This window comes from Mytilus edulis, chromosome 10, assembly GCF_963676685.1.
Source record: "Mytilus edulis chromosome 10, xbMytEdul2.2, whole genome shotgun sequence".
Classification (NCBI taxonomy): domain Eukaryota; kingdom Metazoa; phylum Mollusca; class Bivalvia; order Mytilida; family Mytilidae; genus Mytilus; species Mytilus edulis.
Window position 1 is genome coordinate 84175608 of NC_092353.1, and position 22139 is coordinate 84197746.

A 22139-nucleotide genomic window follows, 5' to 3' on the forward strand; every position below is an offset into this window, starting at 1 on the left:
AGTACTTGATATACGTGCATTGTATTGACAAAAACAGCTCATATTTATGTAGTAGAAGCATTCTACTTTTCAATAAGTATCTTAACGATTACATATTCACAATTTTCTAAAACTGCTATATTTTGGGGCCAAAAAGGAGTCTTACTGAACCTTCTCCTTTTAACATCAGTAGTACTGATTTTTGCAATGTATTTCATTGGGGAAATATCAGGACATTTAATACATCTTTAAAATAGGCCAGACACCAAATTGCCATATTTACAGTATTTATTTCTATTGTAGTTACAATATGAAGATAGAATAAAAGATTTGGAGGCTCAGCTTCACCTCTACAAGAGACCTGATGATAACTCACTAAAGGAGTATGACCACCCACACACCAGTACTCTAGCTGTACAGAGAGAGTTAGACAGTGTCAGGGAAAGATATAAAAAACAAGTCGCTGAACTGCAGACTGAATTAAATAACCTTAACAATGAGCTAAATAAAACTAAAACTTCACAAGAAGGTAGGATTTACTATAGTTAAAGAAATAGATAGAAGCTAGATTTTGACATTTTCAAAATTCTACAGTTTTCCAAATGAATACACTGAAAATGTTGAATTTAAGTGAAAACTGAAACTCTTTGATAAGAATAAAATGATATTACATCATCCATAAAAAGTTTGTATTAGATTGTATTTTTGATTTCTTTGTGTTTTAACATCACTTTTTAGCACCTCTTTTGGATTAATTCATGGCAGTCACTATTTATTGGTGTGGGAAGCTGGATTGCCCAAAGAAAACCACAACCTTTGGTAGGAAAACTAATTAACCTCTTCAGCTTTGAGCTGGGTTGGAACTTACAACCTTAGTATTGACTGGTTAGTGATTACAGTAGTGACTACATTGACCACATGGCCATCAAGGCCCAGTTTGTTTTACACATTTCCTCACTGACAGGGCTTCAAAGAAAAAATTATTAAATTAATATTGAATGGAGTAAAGTAAAATGAGGTTTATTGATAAAAGAGAAAATATACAATATGAAGGTGGCAATAAAGAAAAATATTTAAAATTGTATCTTATTTTAGTATCACTGAAAAATGAACTGAAGATGTCTAAGGATCAAGAGGCAGATTTAAAGAACCAAGTAAAAGTCTTCCGTGCAGAGATTGAGAGTAAAAACCATGACCTTCAAATCTTACAGAAATCCATAGAGAGGCTGAGGAAAGAAAAACATCTGTACCTTGTCAATGGTTTTACCAATGATACAGGTAAACTTGAAATGTATATTATCAAACTGTACTCTTAGAGTGCACTTGATTTAGATGAATAATGTCTCTACAGTGATGATTAAAAAAAAAAAGAAAAAAAAGCTAAGTTTATTTTACCCAACCAAAAGTTTTTAAAGGGTAACTGTTTAAAAAAACGTAATTTTCTTTCTATTGAGTTTTTAGCTCACCTGTCCCGAAGGGACAAGTGAGCTTATGCCATCACTTGGCGTCCGTCGTCGTCCGTCCTCTGTCGTCCGTCGTCTGTCGTCGTAAACTATTTCAAGAATCTTCTCCTCTGAAACTACTGGGCCAAATACTTTCAAACTTTAACTGAATGTTCCTTAGGGTATCTAATTTATAAATTGTATCCGAAGTTTTGATCTATCAACAAACATGGTCGCCATTGCTAAAAATAGAACATAGGGGTCAAATGCAGTTTTTGGCTTATAACTCAAAAACCAAAGCATTTAGAGCAAATCTGACTTTGGTAATATTGTTTATCAGGTCAAGATCTATCTGCCCTGAAATTTTCAGATGAATCAGACAACCTGTTGTTGGGTTGCTGCCCCTGAATTGATAATTTTAAGGAAATTTTGCTGTTTTTGGTTATTATCTTGAATATTATTATAGATAGAGATAAACTGTAAACAGCAATAATGTTCAGCAAAGTAAGATTTACAAATAAGTCAAATGACGGAAATGGTCAGTTGACCCCTTTAGGATTTATTGCCCTTTATAGTCAATTTTTAACCATTTTTCGTAAATCTTAAAAATCTTTTACAAAATTCTTCTCCTCTGAAACTACTGGGCCAAATACTTCCAAACTTTAACTGAATGTTCCTTAGGGTATCTAGTTTGTAAATTGTATCCAAAGTTATGATCTATCAACAAACATGGTCACCATTGCTAAAAATAGAACATAGGGGTCAAATGCAGTTTTTGGCTTATAACTCAAAAACCAAAGCATTTAGAGCAAATCTGACCTGGGGTTATAGTGTTTATCAGGTCAAGATCTACAATGTATCTGCCCTGAAATTTTCAGATGAATCAGACAACCTGTTGTTGGGTTGCTGCCCCTGAATTGATAATTTTAAGGAAATTTTTCTGTTTTTGGTTATTATCTTGAATATAATTATAGATAGAAATAAACTGTAAACAGCAATGATGTTCAGCAAAGTAAGATCTTCAATTAAGTCAATTTGACCAAAATTGTCAATTGACCCCTTAAAGAGTTATTGCCCTTTAAGGACTTTTTTCGCAATTTGTTCATCAAGTTGACTTACTTTAAAAAATCTTCTCCTTTGAAACTGCTGTATCAATTTCAGCCAAACTTAGGCTAAATGAGTTTCAGAGTATTTAGTATAAATTTTATATTTTATTTCCTTGTATGTCAAGAAACATAGCTACTATGGCTAAAATAGAACATAGGAGAAAATGATTATTTTTTTTGGCTTTTGAAGAAAATAGGACGATCCAAAAAACATTTATATAAATTGAAAAGCCAAAATAATCATTGATGAGAGATTTAACCAAAAGAATTAAGGTGAGCGATTCAGGCTCTTGAGAGCCTCTTGTTTCAATGTCCCGTCGACCTTATTATGGTATTCTAATTGGCTTCTTTCGTACAATTTAATGTCAGCTAAACTACCCTTTGTCTTTTTATCATGCTTTTTTATTTATTTTTTTATAAGAATTTTTTGGGGGTTAGGGAGAGGGTGGGAATGATTTTATGTTCTTTTTATACATGTAGTTGGAACAGTATGCATTGAGCCAGATATATCAGTTGATTAGGTAATGTCCTCTGATCCTTTTATTTTAATTATCTAGTTTAAAAAAAATAAAGATAAATGTTCTACAAATTGTTTCATTTTACATTTCATTAAAATATTTATAAAGATACTACTACAATATGTCTAATATGTGATACATTGCATCGGCCTTCCTCCTTCAGATAGCAACCCAAAAACAAAAACAAAACCCAGAATCAGGCCTGGGGTAATGGTAATTTGTAATTGTAATGCATTGTAATATTACATTTTTTGGATGTAATGCTAAGTAATTTGTAATGCACATTTTCTGCATTACAATTACATGTAATGGAATGATTACTTTAGTTAAAAATTGATGTTATGCCTCCATTACAGTACATTACTTTTCATTACAAATTGGTAAAGTACATAAAATTGAAGAATATTGTACAATAAAAATAAGATATTAACAAACAAAAAAGTATGGAATAACATTTTTATCACAGTTAATTACTGTATTAAATAAATTGCAATAATCTTTAAAACACACATTAAGGTAAGAGATATACAATGGTAAAAATCATCAAGTCTTGATCTTGGTTTCTGATATTTGTATAAAATTATATTAGGAATATTTTGGTTTTGGGTCAGGTCAATGAAAAATCTTATAAAAAAATTGTCCAACAAAACTATATAGATAAATGAAAAATTATGAAGATAAAATTTTCATAATTCTATACACATCTTACATGTATTTCAATGAAAGATTGAATTTGTCACACAACATTTTTAAACCAAACTGTGGGTTGGGTCCTGTCTGTCTTGTTATTTCACTTAATTATTATCAAAATGTTTTTATTGCAATCAAATCTTCTCAACTTATGATTGTCCTCACAGAACCCTTAGGCATTTCACAAGATAATCCTTCAATGACACATTCATTACATCCCTTTGAAATCCCTTAATGTTGTCTTAATGATTAAGTGATCAATGTTAGAAAACAAAATTATATGATAATTTATTTATTTTTTACCACCACCTAAGAAACTTAAAAGTGACTTTTTTAGTTTCATGCCTCCTACTACTCCATCAAACAGTATATACACAGGTATGATGCAGTACATGATGTTGACATGTTTTCGTCTGAGATATGTGAAGAAATTTCAATCAATGCACTAGAATAATGGTAGTCAAATTCAGTGTGCCTTTCTTCTTTGGCTACTACAGCTATCAAGTATTTAACCATTTCCCACATATCAGCTCCTGTAGAAAAGTTGTTTATTGTTCTAGGAAAGGTGTACAGAACTGATTGCTGTTCTCTTAATTGCACCACTTTTGAACCACTTATGATAATAAAGTGCAATAGACATATTAATTAATAAGAATTTGAAGTCTATGTCACTTACACTGTATATATATATGTACATATACCCCTGTAATATGTATCAGTTTTTTTTTTATAAAAGTCTGTTTTTTTAAATGTTTTTAGTTGTTATATTGTAAAAGTAATGTGTAATGTAATGCATTACACAGGCAAAGTAATTGTAATGTAATGCATTACATGTGAGAAAAAATGTAATTGTAATAGTAATTGTAATGGAAGAATCACAAAGTAATTGTAATGTAATGCATTACATTGCAATGTAATGGCCCCAGGCCTGCCCAGAATACATTTAAAGTTCAACTATGTGTTTTATATTGTTAGATAAAAATAAGAAGATGAAAGGTAAAGGAAAGATGAGAAAGAAGGATGAAGATGAAACAGAAGTTTTATCTGAAATGAACGGATTTACAGACAGAGTGAATGAAAAACAATATGAACCTGAAACATTTGCTGATAGAACTCATATATCTGATGTGATAAAAGAAAATGAAGTGTTAAAATCAAAGGTAGGATTTACTCTCTGAGCCTTCATGTATGATGTTGTAAAGTGAAAAATGAATTGAACTTGTCTCAAAAGTGAAGGTAGTGTTGCCTGACACATCCCAATGATCACAATCGTGAATATGATAGCTGTTTTAAGGAAATTCGCGTCTTGTGTGTAAAAAGAAACATTTTGTCACCATTTGTTTCCAACAAAGAACAAAGGGAAATAATCCATTCATTAAAATTTCGGATAAACTCAGCACATGACCAACTCATACCACGACAGGACGAAACTGTATAACTAAAAATCATGTCACAAAAAAATAAAATGAAAAAATAAAACAAAATGGAAATACTTACCTACCTACCCTATTTATTTTGAAGTATGTAAGGCTTAAATTAAAATATTGTTTGTTTGCAGTTTACCGACCGACCCTTGAAAATCCTCCCGACAGTGAAAATTTTATTGCTTTAAATTGCTTTTAATTAAAACCTTAAAAATATGTTTGGTTGCAGTTTTCCGACTGTACCTTCAGACGGTGTCATCCTGGTTTGCCCACTTTTAATTACATGTATATGTAAACATAGAGGGAATTGTTGTTTTAACAATTATAGTTTATTTCTGAATTATAGTCACATTTTTTACCTTTTCTTTTACCTGTAAAATTAAAAAAGAATATTATATTCTGCTATTAAATCAAGGAAAATGTGCAAAAATTTTCTATATTTTATATATATTTGGCAGGATAATGTATTTTATTAAAAAAAAAATAGGAAAAAATGTGTACTAAAATGAATAAATATTTCAAGTTATCAACAAATATTTTTAATTATTGGTACATTCTGAAAAAAAGGTGAAAAGTAAAATAATGAAACTAAATATCTAATAGAATAAATCTCATTTGAATATCTTTTGATTTATTCAACTTAATTTTTTTTTAATTTCAATACAGTACACTGTTTCAAAATTTAGTAAAATATAAAATTATCTAATTAAATTTAACAACTAGAATATAAATGCAACTGTTCAGTAGCCATTGATCAACAACATCAGTTACAACTTCAACCAGAAACACTATCTATTGATTATGAGACAGCAACCAACAACGCAACACAGACAGTATGTCCAGGGGTAACCGTGAAAGGCTGCTTCTTCCACTTTGCCCAGTGTATATAGCGAAAGGCACAGAAATATGGACTACAGTCCTATTATAAAAAAAAAATGAAGATATTACCTCACTGATACGACGAGCCGCAGTACTATTGGTACCTCTTGTTCCATTTATAGATTACGTGACAGAGTTTTTGGTTGAAAACTACCGCTTTCTATGGAACCACTATTACACAGAAGGACCCCGCACTATGCACAAATCACCTGGAAGGATGGCACAACATACATAAGAAGCGACTCAAACACGCCCACATAAACATCTACGAGATCATTGAGCTACTGAAGAAGACAAAGGCACTAACAAAATGCAACATTATCCAGTATGCAGCAGGAGGAACCCGCCCACCTTAAAGACGACCATTCAGAGTAATAGACACCAGACTCATATACAAATACCAACAAGGACCCATCAACGTGGTAGATTACTCTGACGCAACATCCCATCTTCCCCATTTGAACTGAACAATGAAGTGAATTATTGCTAATTGTGACTTTGTAAATATATTAAATGTTTTGTTACTTTTGATGTAAATATAAAAGATTGTATTTCTCATCATTTTACATGTAGTGCCCTTATTACTTTTTTTGTGCTTTGACTTCGGTATGCAATGCATTTATAAAATTAATTAATGTATTAAATAAAGTTTGCAATAAAAGAGAACTCAGTGTATAAATATATTTCTATCATTAAAATCATTCAGAAACTAATGAACACTTTTATAACTGAATATCATTTTTTAGTTATTTGCTGTATATGTATGTTGAATTAATTGATTGAATTGATAATAAATTACTGAGAAAAAATATTTGATTTTTTTAATTGTTTTCCGATACAAAAAACAACCTGAATATCTGGAAAACACTTACAAACTATATACCTAAGTTGGAACAGACTATACAATTGTCTGCTCATTAAACCTTTTGTCTTTTTTGTTTTCTTAACTAATAGATAATTGGTAGAATTAAAAGTGGGCAAACCAGGAGTAAACCCTTCAGACTGAAGGGTCGGTAGGTAGGAAAAATATTTTATTTTATCAGCCAAAATACAGTTTAAACAAGCAGTTACACTAAACAAAGTTTCTTGTGAAGAAAAAAAAAACATTTTAAAACAAACAAACACTAGACATGCTGAAAACCAACATCAAATGAACAGGCAATTTCAGATAAAAAACTTTTTAACCAAAACTGAAACTTTTGCAGGCTCCACAGATTCTGTACCCGATTTGTTTGAGACAGAATGGTTATCATGTCAGTTATGAATATCTGATGCATCATCGTCAATGATATCATCACACATCATTACATGTGCCTGAATCTGTATAAACAGTTTACTTATAAACTTTTTTGTTTGTTATTTGTCTTAAAATTGACAAGAGACGACAGCGTAAAGTACTCCTCCGTGACTTCATGGATACCTGTAAACAATTTCCATGTGCTTTATCATTAAATGGTCACATGAACGCTTGACGGAAAGCTAAGAAAAACCGAACTTGAAATGCGTAATTGACCCAGACTTTAAATCATTTCCGGAAGGGACCCAAAGTTCCGGATCGCGTCAATAGAAGTATTAAAAAAAATTTCTTCAAATTTAAAGCAATAAAATTTTCACAGTCGGGAGGATTTTCAAGGGTCGGTCGGTAAACTGCAAACAAACAATATTTTAATTTAAGCCTAAAATGATCATTAAAAAAGCTGATTCATTACAAATAATTGATAGAATTAGAGTGTACAGATGTACTTCTCTGACTTCTCACTCAGTTCAAGGAAAATTACTCTTGCTGTCCTCACTCAGGTCAAGACAAATAATGCTTGCTTTCCTCAATGGCTCATTCAATTTAACCCTTTCCTCCATTGAATTTTTTTTTTACATACTTGATTCGCATAGGATTTTTCAATAAAATTCTGATAATATGCTTTCAAGTATTAATGCATTGCGAAAAACAAATATTTCATCAAATAAATTTAAGTCGGATATTCTTATGATATTGCTTTTCATATTGGATACAAATTTTATTTAGTCTACTCCAGGGCACTTTGTAGTCAAAGCGTTTCAACTGAGGTTCTACACAGGTGTCAAAAGGCGACATTATGGAGTAAAGGGGGTGGCGTCAAAAGGCGTCACTATGGAGGAAAGGGTTAAGGAAATAAATCTTGCTTCCCTCATTTAGTTGAAGGTAAATTACTATTACTAACTAGCAGAATGAATAGATTCAAATACCTTATCTCTATTTTTCATTTTATTAGGTGGATGAACTACAGCTAGAGGTAGATACACATAGGATAGAACTACAGAAATATCAGGCTCATTTTGAAGATAAGAATCGTAAAACAAGAGAAAAATATGAAGAACAGGTACCAGTTCATACATATGTAGTTTTATTAGAATGAGTTATAATAAGAATCTATGGAATTTAGGACTTTGGTTGGTAAAAAGCAGAGGCTTTGTTAGTAATAATGAATTGGAAGTCAATCTATGCATTTAATCTTTATTGTGTTACTTGAAAGAAGGCTAGACACATTAATGCTTTAATTGTAAAATTGTTTAAAGGGAAACTTCGCAAAAAAATCAAAAATTGATATTATGTTCATTCTGTATAAAAATGCTCAAATTCATAGATATTAAAGTTTTATTCCGCTAGATAAGCGATCACCATCGATTTTAAATTTAGAGTATCAATTCTCTGCGTTCGGCCATTTTGTCTTCTTTCCAGAATAATGATAACAATATGTCTATAAACCACAAAGGAACAAAACTACAGTAACCGATGTAGTCGTAATTGCGTGTCAATATCTTGTCAATCGTACGGTTGTTTTATCCGACTAACTAACTTGATACGGAAAATATTCTTATTTTTTTTTAAAATACCATGGTCTGTTGTTTTTAAACTGTTAATATTGGAATTAGGTAAAAAGTCAAAGTTGAAATCATAAATAAGTGTTCCATGAAAATTGTTTTCGAAAATCTAATTTGTTCATAATTCTTTAAAGCAAGGATTTGTATACAAATCCTTGTTTAAAGTAATAAACTTTTTTCAAATAAATTCTGATCTTCCCTCATCTGATCACCAGCATGGCTAAAGGTATTACTTCCAAAGGTATTGTGAGGGGTGTGAGGTGACACGTCCAGGTATTCAAGCGATTTCCTGTCGGGCTTGCAAGTTCATGCATCGTTTCACTTCTGCAGGTATTGATCAGTGTACACGGCCGATAACTTATAACTTTCCATTTTGAACTGTCAGATGTATAATATATAACTCTGTCTTACTTGTCATTACTTAACTCATACGCTTGTTTATAATTAACATTTCTTGTGTAAATAATATTATTCATAAAAATATAAATAATACCCAAAAAATAAGATTTGATGAAATTAAAATCTATTTAAATATTTTTTCCAAGGGTGAATTTGGGAAAATGTAATATATACTGTTTCTTGTTTCTCGTTTTTTTTTATATAGATTAGACCCTTGGTTTTCCCATTTGAATGGTTTTACACTAGTAATTTTGGGGCCCTTAATTTATAGCTTGTTGTTTGGTGTGAGCCAAGGCTCTGTGTTGAAGGCCGTACATTGAACTATAATGGTTAACTTTTTTAAAATTGTTATTTGGATGGAGAGTTGTCTCATTGGCACTCACATCACATCTTCCTATATCTATTCATTGTCAATAGTGAAGGGACAGATTGGAACATACCAGAAATGTTGATTTAAAAAAATGTGCGCACTTGTCGACGGTTCGTTTATACGACTGGGTTGAAAGTTACGGAACTATAGCACAATTTAAAATATATACATGTATACATTGAACATAAGAAAAAAACATATATTTTGAATAAATTGGGGTAAAAGTTTTGTAAATAGACTAGTCCACGTATGCCAACAGTATGCAATCATCGAATGTCGATATACTATTGTATACCAGAAGAAGAAGAAGAAGAAGAGAACCAATTTGATTTAAATACAGGTCTATGTATAACTTGCTTTGGTTCATCGAAGTTGTGGACATAGTAAAATCACAGATTTATATTTCAATAAGATTGTTCTCGAACAAAGGAAGGAATTCGTCATCACAATTGTTATATATGCCACTGGACGAACACTAATTATTCCAAAGGGATGTGAATATTTTGCTGTGAAACTATTGAGTATCAAAGTTTCAAATTAATTTCAGGATTTATTTTCTTTCTTGGTATTCAATAACTAAATTCGTCAATATCAGTTATGCATGACTAAAATATAAGTTTTATTACAACTACTGTATTACTTATTTGGATTAATGACGGCTATCATGCTCAACATTGCACAAATTATCATAGAATTTAAACAAAAATGTACAAAAATCCTCCAAAAAAATAATGCCTTAGCTCTTAAACAATTGGTATTCTTTTCCCAAAAAGTTGTGTAAATGATTGTCAAATGAATTTAATTATGTAAGAATGAAATGTTAAAAAGAAACTAAAAAAAAATCATGCATGTTGTATGTTGTATTTTTTTTAAAATTAAAAACTTTACATGAAATTGCGATAGTTTTATGAGCATTTAAACACAGCCAGATTTGAATACAAGTTAAGAAATTCCGGTAAAGTCAATGATATCAAACAGATGTGCAATGGTATATCAAATTGGGTAATATTGCATTTAGTTTTTATTAAAGATTAAAACCACTATTTGTTACTTCATATTTGAATCTTTACGCCAATTGCCGCTAAGAAAGTAATCAAACATTGTTTCCTTTTATTTTTACACACTTTCAGAATTACGAATCTGAATTTTATTTTCAATTAATTTACACAATTTTATTATTGTATCTTTTTTCTCATCGTGTATTAAATCTTAGTGTTACATTACAGCATACTCTTTCTAATTCTTTCTGTTTATCCTTTCCAAATAACAACATTCATACCTGTGTACTCTTGAACTCACACCTGCGGCTTAATAGCTACAATGTAGACTAATTGACCTCAAGCCGAGAAATATGCAGTGACCTTTACAAAATAGTATACACACTCTGCTCACACATTAGTTGCATTGAAATGATTATCAAAACAATAACGGTAAATAGAACTAAAATATTTCCAATTCATTATCAGTAAAAATGTTCAATAAATATTTTATGAAAAAATCTCAACAATAATTAATGAAATTTATTCGAAAACATTTACTAGAGATAGTTTTATATAGGAAGTTTAATTCAATAAATACAAAACGGTATACACAAATTCATTTTCGTCAATTCTTATATTGTGGTTAATAACTACGACTATTCATCAGCTGTGCGCTTTTAATTACGTAAATTGTCGAAAAGCTATGAGAGTTAAAAAGATTTTAATTTTTCCCAGAATTCAACAAATCGGGCTAAAACGTCACGACCCACTTGAGAATTTCAACCAAAAAAGTTACAAATACTTGAATTTCTCCGTTATTAGAAGGAATATAAATTTAAAACTTTGCAAATGTGTTTTTTATGTTAAGATGAACATAATTAGATGATAAGTAAAAAATCGCGGAATTTCCCATTAAATAAAAATATGATACACTGTTGACAAATTGACTTCCAAACAATTTATGCTGAGGTTGGATTGGGAGACTAAATTGGAGCTCTCCTTAAAGGATTTTTTTTGTAATTTTTTTTAGAAAAGATAAATTGCATGTTGAAATGACTTCTTTAGAGAATAGTTATATTCAGCAATGTATCTCGTGAAAATAAAGTAAGCTGCCTTGATTTTTAGTTTGTTACTCTCAGTATAACCTTTCTGGTAGGTTATACAGTTTTGTGAGAAAAAAAAGTGGTAGCCTTTTTGCCTTGAGTTTGGAAGTTTTAACCTCATCTTAGTTGATATGAATAATGTTAGCATATAGCATTAAGGAGGAAGAGTAAAGACTGATTGGCCCAAGTCAAAATAATTTGTTTAGGTAGAGTGACATGTCTTCCTGCAGACTTTTACCTAGACAACTAGCATGTTTATAATCAGGCTCTGAGTTTGTCTGTCTTGTAGGTTGCATTTCTGTAATAATAGACAACACAATTTCCCATAGGAACTTCCTTTGCAGCAAAACTGTGCCAATTTCACAATGAAATTCTTTAAAAAATGATATCCTAGAAAAGAAAGTTGATATGTACTACTTTTTTTTTCAAAGTTCATAAAACGGGACTGTGTGGCATATTTTCAACATTTATATGCCCCAACTTGTTAGAGTTTAAACTTATACTAAAACTCTGTACTACCACACTTTGTGCCTACTTTAGAATTAGATTTCCACCACAACAATGTTTCTAAACTGGTAACATTTCAAAGTTATGGCTCAATGAGAAGAAACACAGAGATCATATTCTTAAACAAGTACATAAACAAAACAAGATATATCTCCCCAATAGAGGTGTGGTTTGAAAAACAGCTGTATTTTACAAAGTGCAACCTGTAAATTTATATCACACTAACATGTTTGTAAATGCATGTTTTTTGCCAGTAGAGTTTAAACTGCCATCCAATCACCAATTAAAACTGCATTATTTATTGAATACAGTTTAAATGTCTTTACATTCACTTTTTAACAGATTGGTGTACTACGATCTTCACACCAGAGGGAGCTACAGAAATTTTTGGCGGACAATGCTTTACAACATTCTGCATCTAAAATGGCAGAGTTACAATCAAAAACAGATGCTCAACAGGTAAGGCTTCAACAGAGTTACAATCAGAAACAGATGCTCAACAGGTCAGACTTCAACAGAGTTACAATCAAAAACAGATGCTCAACAGGTAAGACTTCAACAGAGTTACAATCAAAAACAGATGCTCAGCAGGTAAGATTTCAAAGGAATTACAGTCTAAACAGATGCTCAACAGGTAAGACTTCAACAGAGTTACAATCAGAAACTGATGCTCAGCAGGTAAGACTTCAACAGAGTTAGTCAAAAACAGATGCTCAGCAGGTAAGACTTCAACAGAGTTACAGTCTAAACAGATGCTCAACAGGTAAGACTTCAATAGAGTAACAGTAAAAAACAGATGCTCAACAGGTAAGACTTCAGCAGAGTTACAAACAAAAACAGATGCTTAGCAGGTAAGACTTCAACAGAGTTACAGTCTAAACAGATGCTCAGCAGGTAAAACTTCAACAGAGTTACAGTCAAAAACAGATGCTCAACAGGTAAAACTTCAACAGAAATACAATCGAAAACAGATGCTCAACAGGTTAGACTTCAACAGAGTAACAGTCAAAAACAGATGCTCAACAGGTAAAACTTCAACAGAGTTACAGTCAAAAACAGATGCTCAACAGTTAAAACTTCAACATAGTAACAGTCTAAAACAGATGCTCAACAGATAAGAATTCAATAGAAATAAATAGATGTGGTATGAATGCCAATGAGACAGCTCTCCATCCAAGATACAATGATTTTAAAGTAATCAACTATAGGTCAAAGTAATCTTAACCTTCTTTTCTGTTTTATAATTTTATAAAAAAATATTCGTCTTTCTGTGGCAATGGCTTGCTCATTTGATGATCATGAATAAAGCAGTAAATTATTAAAATAGATGATCATAAAATTCTTTTTTTCAGGTGATGATAAAACATTTAAAGGACCAGTTAAATAAATCACATTTAGATTCCGAACAGCTCTCTATACTGCGGATACAGAATGCCAGTTTAGAAAACCAAATTGACAGACTAAAAGAGGAATTACGTGAGGCAAAGAAATTCCACACTCCAGTAAGTAATTAATAAGAAAACCTCTACATCAGGAAATTCTCTTTATAAAAAAGAAGATATGGTATGATTGCCAATGAGACAACTGTCTACAAGAGACCAAAATGACACAGACATTAACAACTATAGGTCACGGTATGGCCTTCAACAATGAGCAAAGCCCAGACTGCATAGTCAGCTATAAAAGGCCCCGATAAAACAATGTAAAACAATTTCAAACGAGAAAATTACGGCCTTATTTATATAAAAAAATGAACAAAAAACAAATATGTAACACATAAAACAAACGACAACCACTGAATTACAGGCTCCTGACTTGGGACAGGCACATACCTGAATAATGTGGTGGGGTTAAACATGTTAGCAGGATCCCAACCCTCCCCCTTAACCTGACACAGTGGTATAACAGTACAACATAAGATCGAACTTTAAAAATCAGTCGAAAAAAGTTTAGTTGCACAAAATAAAAGTGGTCAATTGGAACATTTGTTTCTACTTCAAACATGCCTAAATTAAACTGAAATAAATTGAATACTGATAAGAATTTAGGAAGGTATAGTTTTACTTATAGGAATTCAATATAAACTTTTCTACTCTATTTAAATATCCCTAGCCTGCCTTTCAAATGTTTTGGTTCTTGTAGTCCTATTGAAGGTAAATCTCAAAAAGCTCTGTGAATGTACGAATTATATAGTTTTATTTTCATAACTTGCATTGGGTTGATACCACTACTGGCAGACTGCAAATAACCTATTTTATCGTTTACGTTCGGAGGACGTGTTTTTCAACAGACTGTCGGCATCCCAATGGGAACAAACTGTGCCCCTCTACTTGCTGACTTGTTTCTTTATTATTATGAGGCTGACTTCATGCAGGAACTTCTTAGAAAGAAAGATAAGAAGTTAGCAATATCCTTTAACTCTACTTTCCGCTATATAGATGACGTTCTTTCATTAAACAATTCAAAATTTGGTGACTATGTGGATCACATCTATCCCATTGAACTAGAGATAAAGGATACTACAGATACAGTTAAGTCGGCTTCATATCTTGACTTACATCTAGAAATTGACAATGAGGGTCGGTTGAAGACAAAACTTTACGACAAAAGAGATGATTTCAGCTTTCCAATTTTGAACTTTCCATTTCTAAGTAGCAACATTCCAGGAGCACCTGCATACGGGGTATATATCTCCCAATTGATACGATATTCCCGTGCTTGCATTTCCTATCATGATTTTCTTGATAGAGGGTTACTGCTCACAAGGAAGCTATTAAACCAAGAGTTCCAAATGGTGAAGTTGAAATCATCCCTTCGTAAATTTTACGGACGCCATCACGAGTTGATTGACCGTTATGGAATAACCGTTTCACAAATGATATCGGATATGTTCCTTAAGTCGTAACTACAAACCCCTTCCCTTTCATGAATTTGACCTACCGAATTAGACTTTTTACCGGATTTGTAATCACATAAGCAACACGATGGGTGCCGCATGTGGAGCAGGATCTGCTTACCCTTCCGGAGCACCTGAGATCACCCCTAGTTTTTGGTGGGGTTCGTGTTGTTTATTCTTTAGTTTTCTATGTTGTGTCATGTGTACTTTTGTTTTTCTGTTTGTCTTTTTCATTTTAAGCCATGGCGTTGTCAGTTTGTTTTAGATTTACGAGTTTGACTGTCCCTTTGGTATCTTTCGTCCCTCTTTTATCAGCACTGTAGTTAATGTTTTTGGTACTTGGACATGATTTATAACACTTGATAGAATAATGTATTTTTAAGAAACTAAGGTTTTTACTCCCTGAAGCACTGAAGTTGGATATTCTTTTCATGTTATTTAAAGCTCTGTTTAGGTATTAAGACATTCCTGGCTTTAAAATGCTTTGGTTTGATTGTTTCTATTGAAGGTAAACACTTTGGATGCACACAATTTATTCAATGAAATTTTCATTTATGTGATATAAAAATTCAAGTATGATTACTTCTGTATTTTAATCCCTTTACTATTAAAAAGATTGTTGACTAGAAGTGCCTTGTCTAAATGTCACCAAGAAGTGCCTTGTCTTAATGTCTCCTAGGAGTGCCTTGTCTTAATGTCTCCTAGAAGTGCCTGGTCTAAATGTCACCTAGAAGTGCCTTGTCTAAATGTCATCTAGAAGTGCCTTGTCTAAATGTCATCTAGGAGTGCCTTGTCTAAATGTCACCTAGGAGTGCCTTGTCTTAATGTCTCCTAGAAGTGCCTGGTCTAAATGTCACCTAGAAGTGCCTTGTCTAAATGTCACATAGGAGTGCCTTGTCTAAATGTCACTTAGGAGTGCCTGGTCTGAATGTCACATAGGAGTGCCTGGTCTAAATGTCACCTAGGAGTGCCTGGTCTAAATGTCACCTAGGAGTGCCTGGTCTAAATGTCACTTAGGAGTGCCTAGTCTAAATGTCACCTAGGAGTGCCTGGTCTAAATGTCACCTAGAAGTACCTTGTCTAAATGTCACCTAGGAGTGCCTTGTCTAAATGTCACCTAGGAGTGCCAGTTCTAAATGTCATCTAGAAGTGCCTTGTCTAAATGTCACCTAGGTGTGCCTGGTCTAAATGTCACCTAGGAGTGCCTGGTCTATATGTCACCTAGGAGTGCCTGGTCTATATGTCACCTAGGAGTGCCTGGTCTATTTGTCACCTAGGAGTGCCTTGTCTAAATGTCACCTAGGAGTGCCAGGTCTAAATGTCACCTAGAAGTGCCAGGTCTTAATGTCACCTAGAAGTGCCAGGTCTAAATGTCACATAGGAGTGCCTTGTCTTAATGTCACCTAGAAGTGCCTTGTCTAAATGTCATCTAGAAGTGCCTTGTCTAAATGTCACCTAGAATTACCTTGTCTAAATATCACCTAGGAGTGCCTTGTCTAAATGTTACCTAGGAGTGCCAGGTCTAAATGTCACCTAGGAGTGCCTGGTCTATATGTCACCTAGGAGTGCCTGGTCTATTTGTCACCTAGGAGTGCCTTGTCTAAATGTCACCTAGGAGTGCCTGGTCGAGGGTGGATACGGCCATTTTAAAAAGGGGGGGTGGTCCCAACCCAGGATAAAGGAGGGGTTCCAACTATATGACTCCATTCAAATGCATTGATTGTCCAAAAAAAGGGGGGTTCCAACCCCCGGAACCCTCCCCCTGGATCTGCAACTACTAGTCTATATGTGTCGTGTTGCTAATGTTATACATTATGTTTTGTTTTCAGGAAATGAAACATTTTGAGTCAATTCAGCAGAAGATAATTCAAATGGAGAAAAAACGTGAAACACGAGAACTCGAACTGCAACAAATTATTAAAAATGCCAAACACACAGCTTCAGTGGAAATGGACCAGGAAGCAAATAAATGGAAAGGAATCGTAGATTCTAAAAATAGTGAAATCCAAAGATTTAGAACAGAATTAGATTCCATATTAGACGTATTAAAATTACTCCAAAAACAAGGAGTTGTTATACCTGTCAGTGCAGCAGTGTCATAGCAGTAGCTCTTAAGTAGTTTTATTAATTTAAAATTTGTATTAATATTCCGTCCTTTATATTTTTGAAATATTTAGCTCTGTGGTACCTTAGGGAAAAAACTCTTTCTGTAATTGGCATTCTTTATTATTTAACTATCATAGTGGACCAATTTCTTATGATCTGCTGTTTGAAAAGACAAACAAATTATATTAGAATGTTCTGAATTTGCATTGATTTCTAAAATGTTTTTGTCAATTATTAGAGCAATGTCTTCAACTTCTTGTTCAGAATTATGAAAGTGTTGCTGTTGTAACAGCATCAATTATAAAATGTCTACACAATTTAACGATGTGGTGCATTCTGTTTGTCACATGTGTTGTTTTGTGTTCCATGAAAAAAGTGTTTTATAACTGTTAACATACCTCATTTAATGTTATTGTATAAAACAAAATTTTGATATTGTTAACTTTCGATGTAAAATTGATCAGTTAATGCTGACTGATACATGCTACTTTCTACTGAAATCTTTGTATTTTTCCCCTGGTCAGTTTTATTTTTAACATCAACTTTTTACTTAAACATAGAAATTTATTTTCTATTCAGTGTAACACGTTGATCTGGATTTGTATTTGCTAGAACATAATACTGGGAGATTTCTTTGACTTGACATGAACAAATTTAACTGTGTATATTGAATATGGGTAAGGTTTTCTTTCATACTTTTCCCTTTTTTACAAAATTTTATGAAGCCAAGAATCTTTTCTAATATAAGTTGTATCCAAGAGTATTTAAAGAATTTACTGTAAAAGGGCAACACAAATTAGGGATGAATCTTCTTTCAAACAGCATCCACCAAACCTTATAAGTTTTTTTTTATTAGTTTCCCCTCTTTATTTCCTCTAGAACTTCTAGATTTTTTTCTTATTTTAAAAAGTTATCTACTTTGTTTACCATTTGCAAGTACCAGATTTTTGAAAATACTTTTTTAAAGAATAATATAATGTGTACTTTCGTATGATGTTGTACTTTACGAAATGTATGTTTCTGCAACCTAATTGAAGGGAGATAATTTCTTAAGAGTTGTCTCCTTTTCAGTACTAGAATTATTTATTAAATATGTTCTTGAAATGAATATAATATTCAGCACTACTTCAATAAGGTTTTGTATGATGTTGTAAGACATACAAAAGTTGTGTCAAATACTGAGTTTTGTTTTAGTTTAATTATTTATTTTATTTTATTTATCATTATCATTATTTTACATTTTGTTCAAAATTGTATACATAAAATGGAAAAAATTAATAATAAATTTACAATTATATATTTGTTTGTTTTATTAATTCAGTAGAAATTTGCTTTGGCCTTTTGATATATATCTTATTTACTTCAAGTGTCTGTATTTTTAAAAGATTCTGTGTCATTACTAAATATACTAAAACCATTTTTTGTTTCATTTCCCTGAAAAAGGTTTTAGATCACAAATATCACTGAGCTTATTTGTCATAGTAAGACCATTTTGGACAATTATAGCAAAGGTTCATATAGACAACTTTCTTGGTATTACTTATTGGAAGATTTTATATACACAGAAGTAGTATACCTAAAACGACAAAGTTATTTTTTATACCCCTGCTGTAAAAAAGGGGGGGGGGTATACTGTTTTACCTCTGTCTGTCCATCCGTCAGTCCATCCGTCTGTCCGTCTGTCATTCCGTCCGTCCGTCCGTCCATCAGTCCATCCGTCCTTCCATCAGTCCGTCCGTCAGTCAGTCCGTCCCATGAATATTTTTCGTCGCATTTTTCTCAGGAACTACAATACAAGGATTTCTGAAATTTGGTTTCAGGGTTTATCTAAGTCAGCTATACCGTGTGATGTGTTTTTAGATTGATCACTTGAAAACTTCCTGTTTACCCAACACTTGTATGATTTTACACATGAAAGCCAAGTTGAAAATTTTCGTCACACTTTTCTCAGGAACTACAATACAAGGATTTCTGAAATTTGGTTTCAGGATTTATATAAGTCAGCTATACCGTGTGATGCGTTTTCAGATTTATCACTCGACAACTTCCTGTTTACTGAACACTTGCATATTTTTACACTATTTATTTTTTCGTCGCATTTTTCTCAGGAACTACAATACAAGGATTTCTGAAATTTGGTTTCAGGGTTTATTAAAGTCAGCTATACTGTGTGATGCGTTTTCAGATTGATCACTTGACAACTTCCTGTTTACCGAACACTTGTATGATTTTACACATGATAGCCAAGTTGAAAATTTTCGTCACACTTTTCTCAGGAACTACAATACAAGGATTTCTGAAATTTGGTTTCAGGATTTATATAAGTCAGCTATACTGTGTGATGCATTTTCAGATTCATCACTCGACAACTTCCTGTTTACCGAACACTCGCATATTTTTACACTATTTATATTATCCACTTGCGGCAGGGGTATCATCAGTGAGCAGTAGCTCACAGTTTCACTTGTTCATTTACCTGTATATATTATGAAACCGTTTTTTTTCAACAGTGATGATTTTCTAAGGGTTGTTAAATATTTCGCGTTGGTGTCTTGCCATGGCTTTGTTTGGACTTGTTTGTTTGCTTTTGGCCTTGAATGTTTGTCCCTAATAATTTTATTAACTATGTATTTGCATTCAGGTATCGCAGATCAGATTTATTCGTGCATAGTGTGTTTATTTACGGTTTTTGATTGAGTTAAGCCTTCCAATTGATATTTTATCTTGTGTTTTTCTATGTTGTGATGTTATATACTCTTGTTTCAGAATAAGGGAGAAGATTTGGTACCATAAAAACGTTTAATCCCGCTGCAAATGTTTGCACCTGTCCTAAGTCAGAAATCTAATGTACAGTAGTTGTCGTTTGTTTATGTAATTTGTACTCGTTTCTCGTTTCTTTATATAGATTAGACCATTGGTTTTCCCTGTTTCAATGGTTTTACACTAGTAATTTTGGGGCCCTTTATAACTTGTTGTTCGGTGTGAGCCAAGGCTCTGTGTTGAAGGCCGTACATTGACCTATATTGGTTTACTTTTATAAATTGTTATTATGATGGCGAGTTGTCTCATTGGCACTCATACCACATCTTCCTATATCTATATAAAGACACCAAGTTATAGATACTTTTTACAATACAGGCATATAGTTATGTTCTCAGCAAATGATTAAGAATTTTCTAAATATACAAATGAAATTTATCTCATCAAACAGAACATTCATAGTGACAGATATCCATTTTTGTCACCTGCGTAATGTGTTGTGGGGGACATGGAAATATTGGGCGTCCGTCTGTAGATCTGGTCTTGTTAGGGCTCTCACGTGTACAATTCTTGCCAGATTTTTATGAGACTTTTATCATAGGTTTATATCTGCAATGTCTGGACGAATTTGAGAACCAATGCTGATCAATAATTTTTAGAAAAGTTATTCCCCTTGGAAATATTAATCATATGGAAAATTGCCTAACGTACTCTTTAATGTGTACAATTCTTACCTATACAGATGCCCTATGTTATGAAGTTTCCATTTACCGTATGTCCTTTGTCCTTAACCTCATTTTCATGGTTCAGTCAATGGTTTGAAAAAAAAATATTTAATGGTTTTTGTCATTTGAATTTATCACTTATGAGTAAAAGGATGATATAATTTGGTTTATGGGATCCTTGCAGGTTCTACATGTCTGGCAGACATGATTCATATGACCTCAACCTGATTTCATTGATCAGTCATCAAAGTCAAAAGTCACGTGATAAGGTCTGTTTCTCAGATACTATAAGCACTAGGTCAACTATATTTGGTGTATGGAATGTTTGTAAGGTGTATATTTCAGAATTGCAGGTTTCACTTTAACTTGAACTTATTTTCATGGTTCATTGATCAATGTTTTGTGTTTTGGTCTGTTTTATCAGATACAATAAATGATAGGTTAGCTGTGTCTGGTGTATGGAATTGTTATAGGGTATACATGTCTCTCTGGCGGGGTACATCTTGACCTTGTCTTCATAAACATGGATGATCAATAAAATTAAGTTTATTTGCCATCAATAGTACAACCTTCATCTGAATGACTTTCTACATAAGATCGATCATGATAATTAAGTAGTGTGTGTACTATTTATCCTCTTAACACGTGGAATGACATACTTGGGGGGGGATAATGACATCACTACAATACTGACAACAATAATTTTATTGCCGGCAAAAATAATTCACAAGCAAGTCTACAAGGCAAGGTAAACTACTCCTGTTGGTTTAAAGACATTAAAAATGATTTTGTATGTTAAAAAAGAATGCAGATGTTTACAAAGTGTTTTTTCTTTTCTGTTGAAGACTTCATCCAATATCATATGTGTCATATTGTGTACTTGTCCTATTGTTGTAAGTTAATTTGGATATTTAGTTGAAAGGTTAGACTTAACAAAAAATTGATATGATATTATGATCAGTGTGTTCATTAATTTGTTAATAAACTAAATATTTGACTTAACATGTCTACCATAGGCCCATGAATATGGTGTGTTTCAATATACCAGCTAAGATCAGATTATGAAATAATCTAAACTTCGGTTTTCTTTTTAAGTTGGGTAATTATAGAGAGGAAGATTAAACTGTCATATCTTACATATCTTATTTACTAACTGTTCATATTTGATGGATAGTTTTGAGGATATTACCAGGTACCCATAAGCAATGAAGGATTTGATAGTAACAGTTCAATCACTGTCTTTATCAATCACTTTTTTAAGAAGAAAATGATACAATTTTAGGATTACATGCAGGATGTTGATGTCTGAAAGACTGATTATACCAGAGAAAATCAATGTTGTTTAGTTGATCCGGTATCGTGTGCAATAACCAATACCCAACATCTCCTTCAATCA

At 32.4% G+C, this 22139-nt stretch overlaps 1 protein-coding gene across 1 annotated transcript in view; it reads left to right on the plus strand.

The window, feature by feature from the left end:
- LOC139492045 (centrosomal protein of 162 kDa-like) overlaps positions 1–17577 on the plus strand; it is a 70757-nt gene extending 53180 nt beyond the window's left edge. Inside the window, exons 29-35 of the mRNA XM_071280151.1 lie at positions 283–508; positions 1075–1257; positions 4711–4895; positions 8288–8395; positions 12599–12715; positions 13609–13758; positions 16982–17577. Coding sequence (XP_071136252.1) covers positions 283–508; positions 1075–1257; positions 4711–4895; positions 8288–8395; positions 12599–12715; positions 13609–13758; positions 16982–17254 — 1242 coding nt within the window. The 3' untranslated portion in view covers positions 17255–17577. The remainder of the gene's footprint in view (positions 1–282; positions 509–1074; positions 1258–4710; positions 4896–8287; positions 8396–12598; positions 12716–13608; positions 13759–16981) is intronic.
- Positions 17578–22139: the final 4562 nt, after the last annotated feature.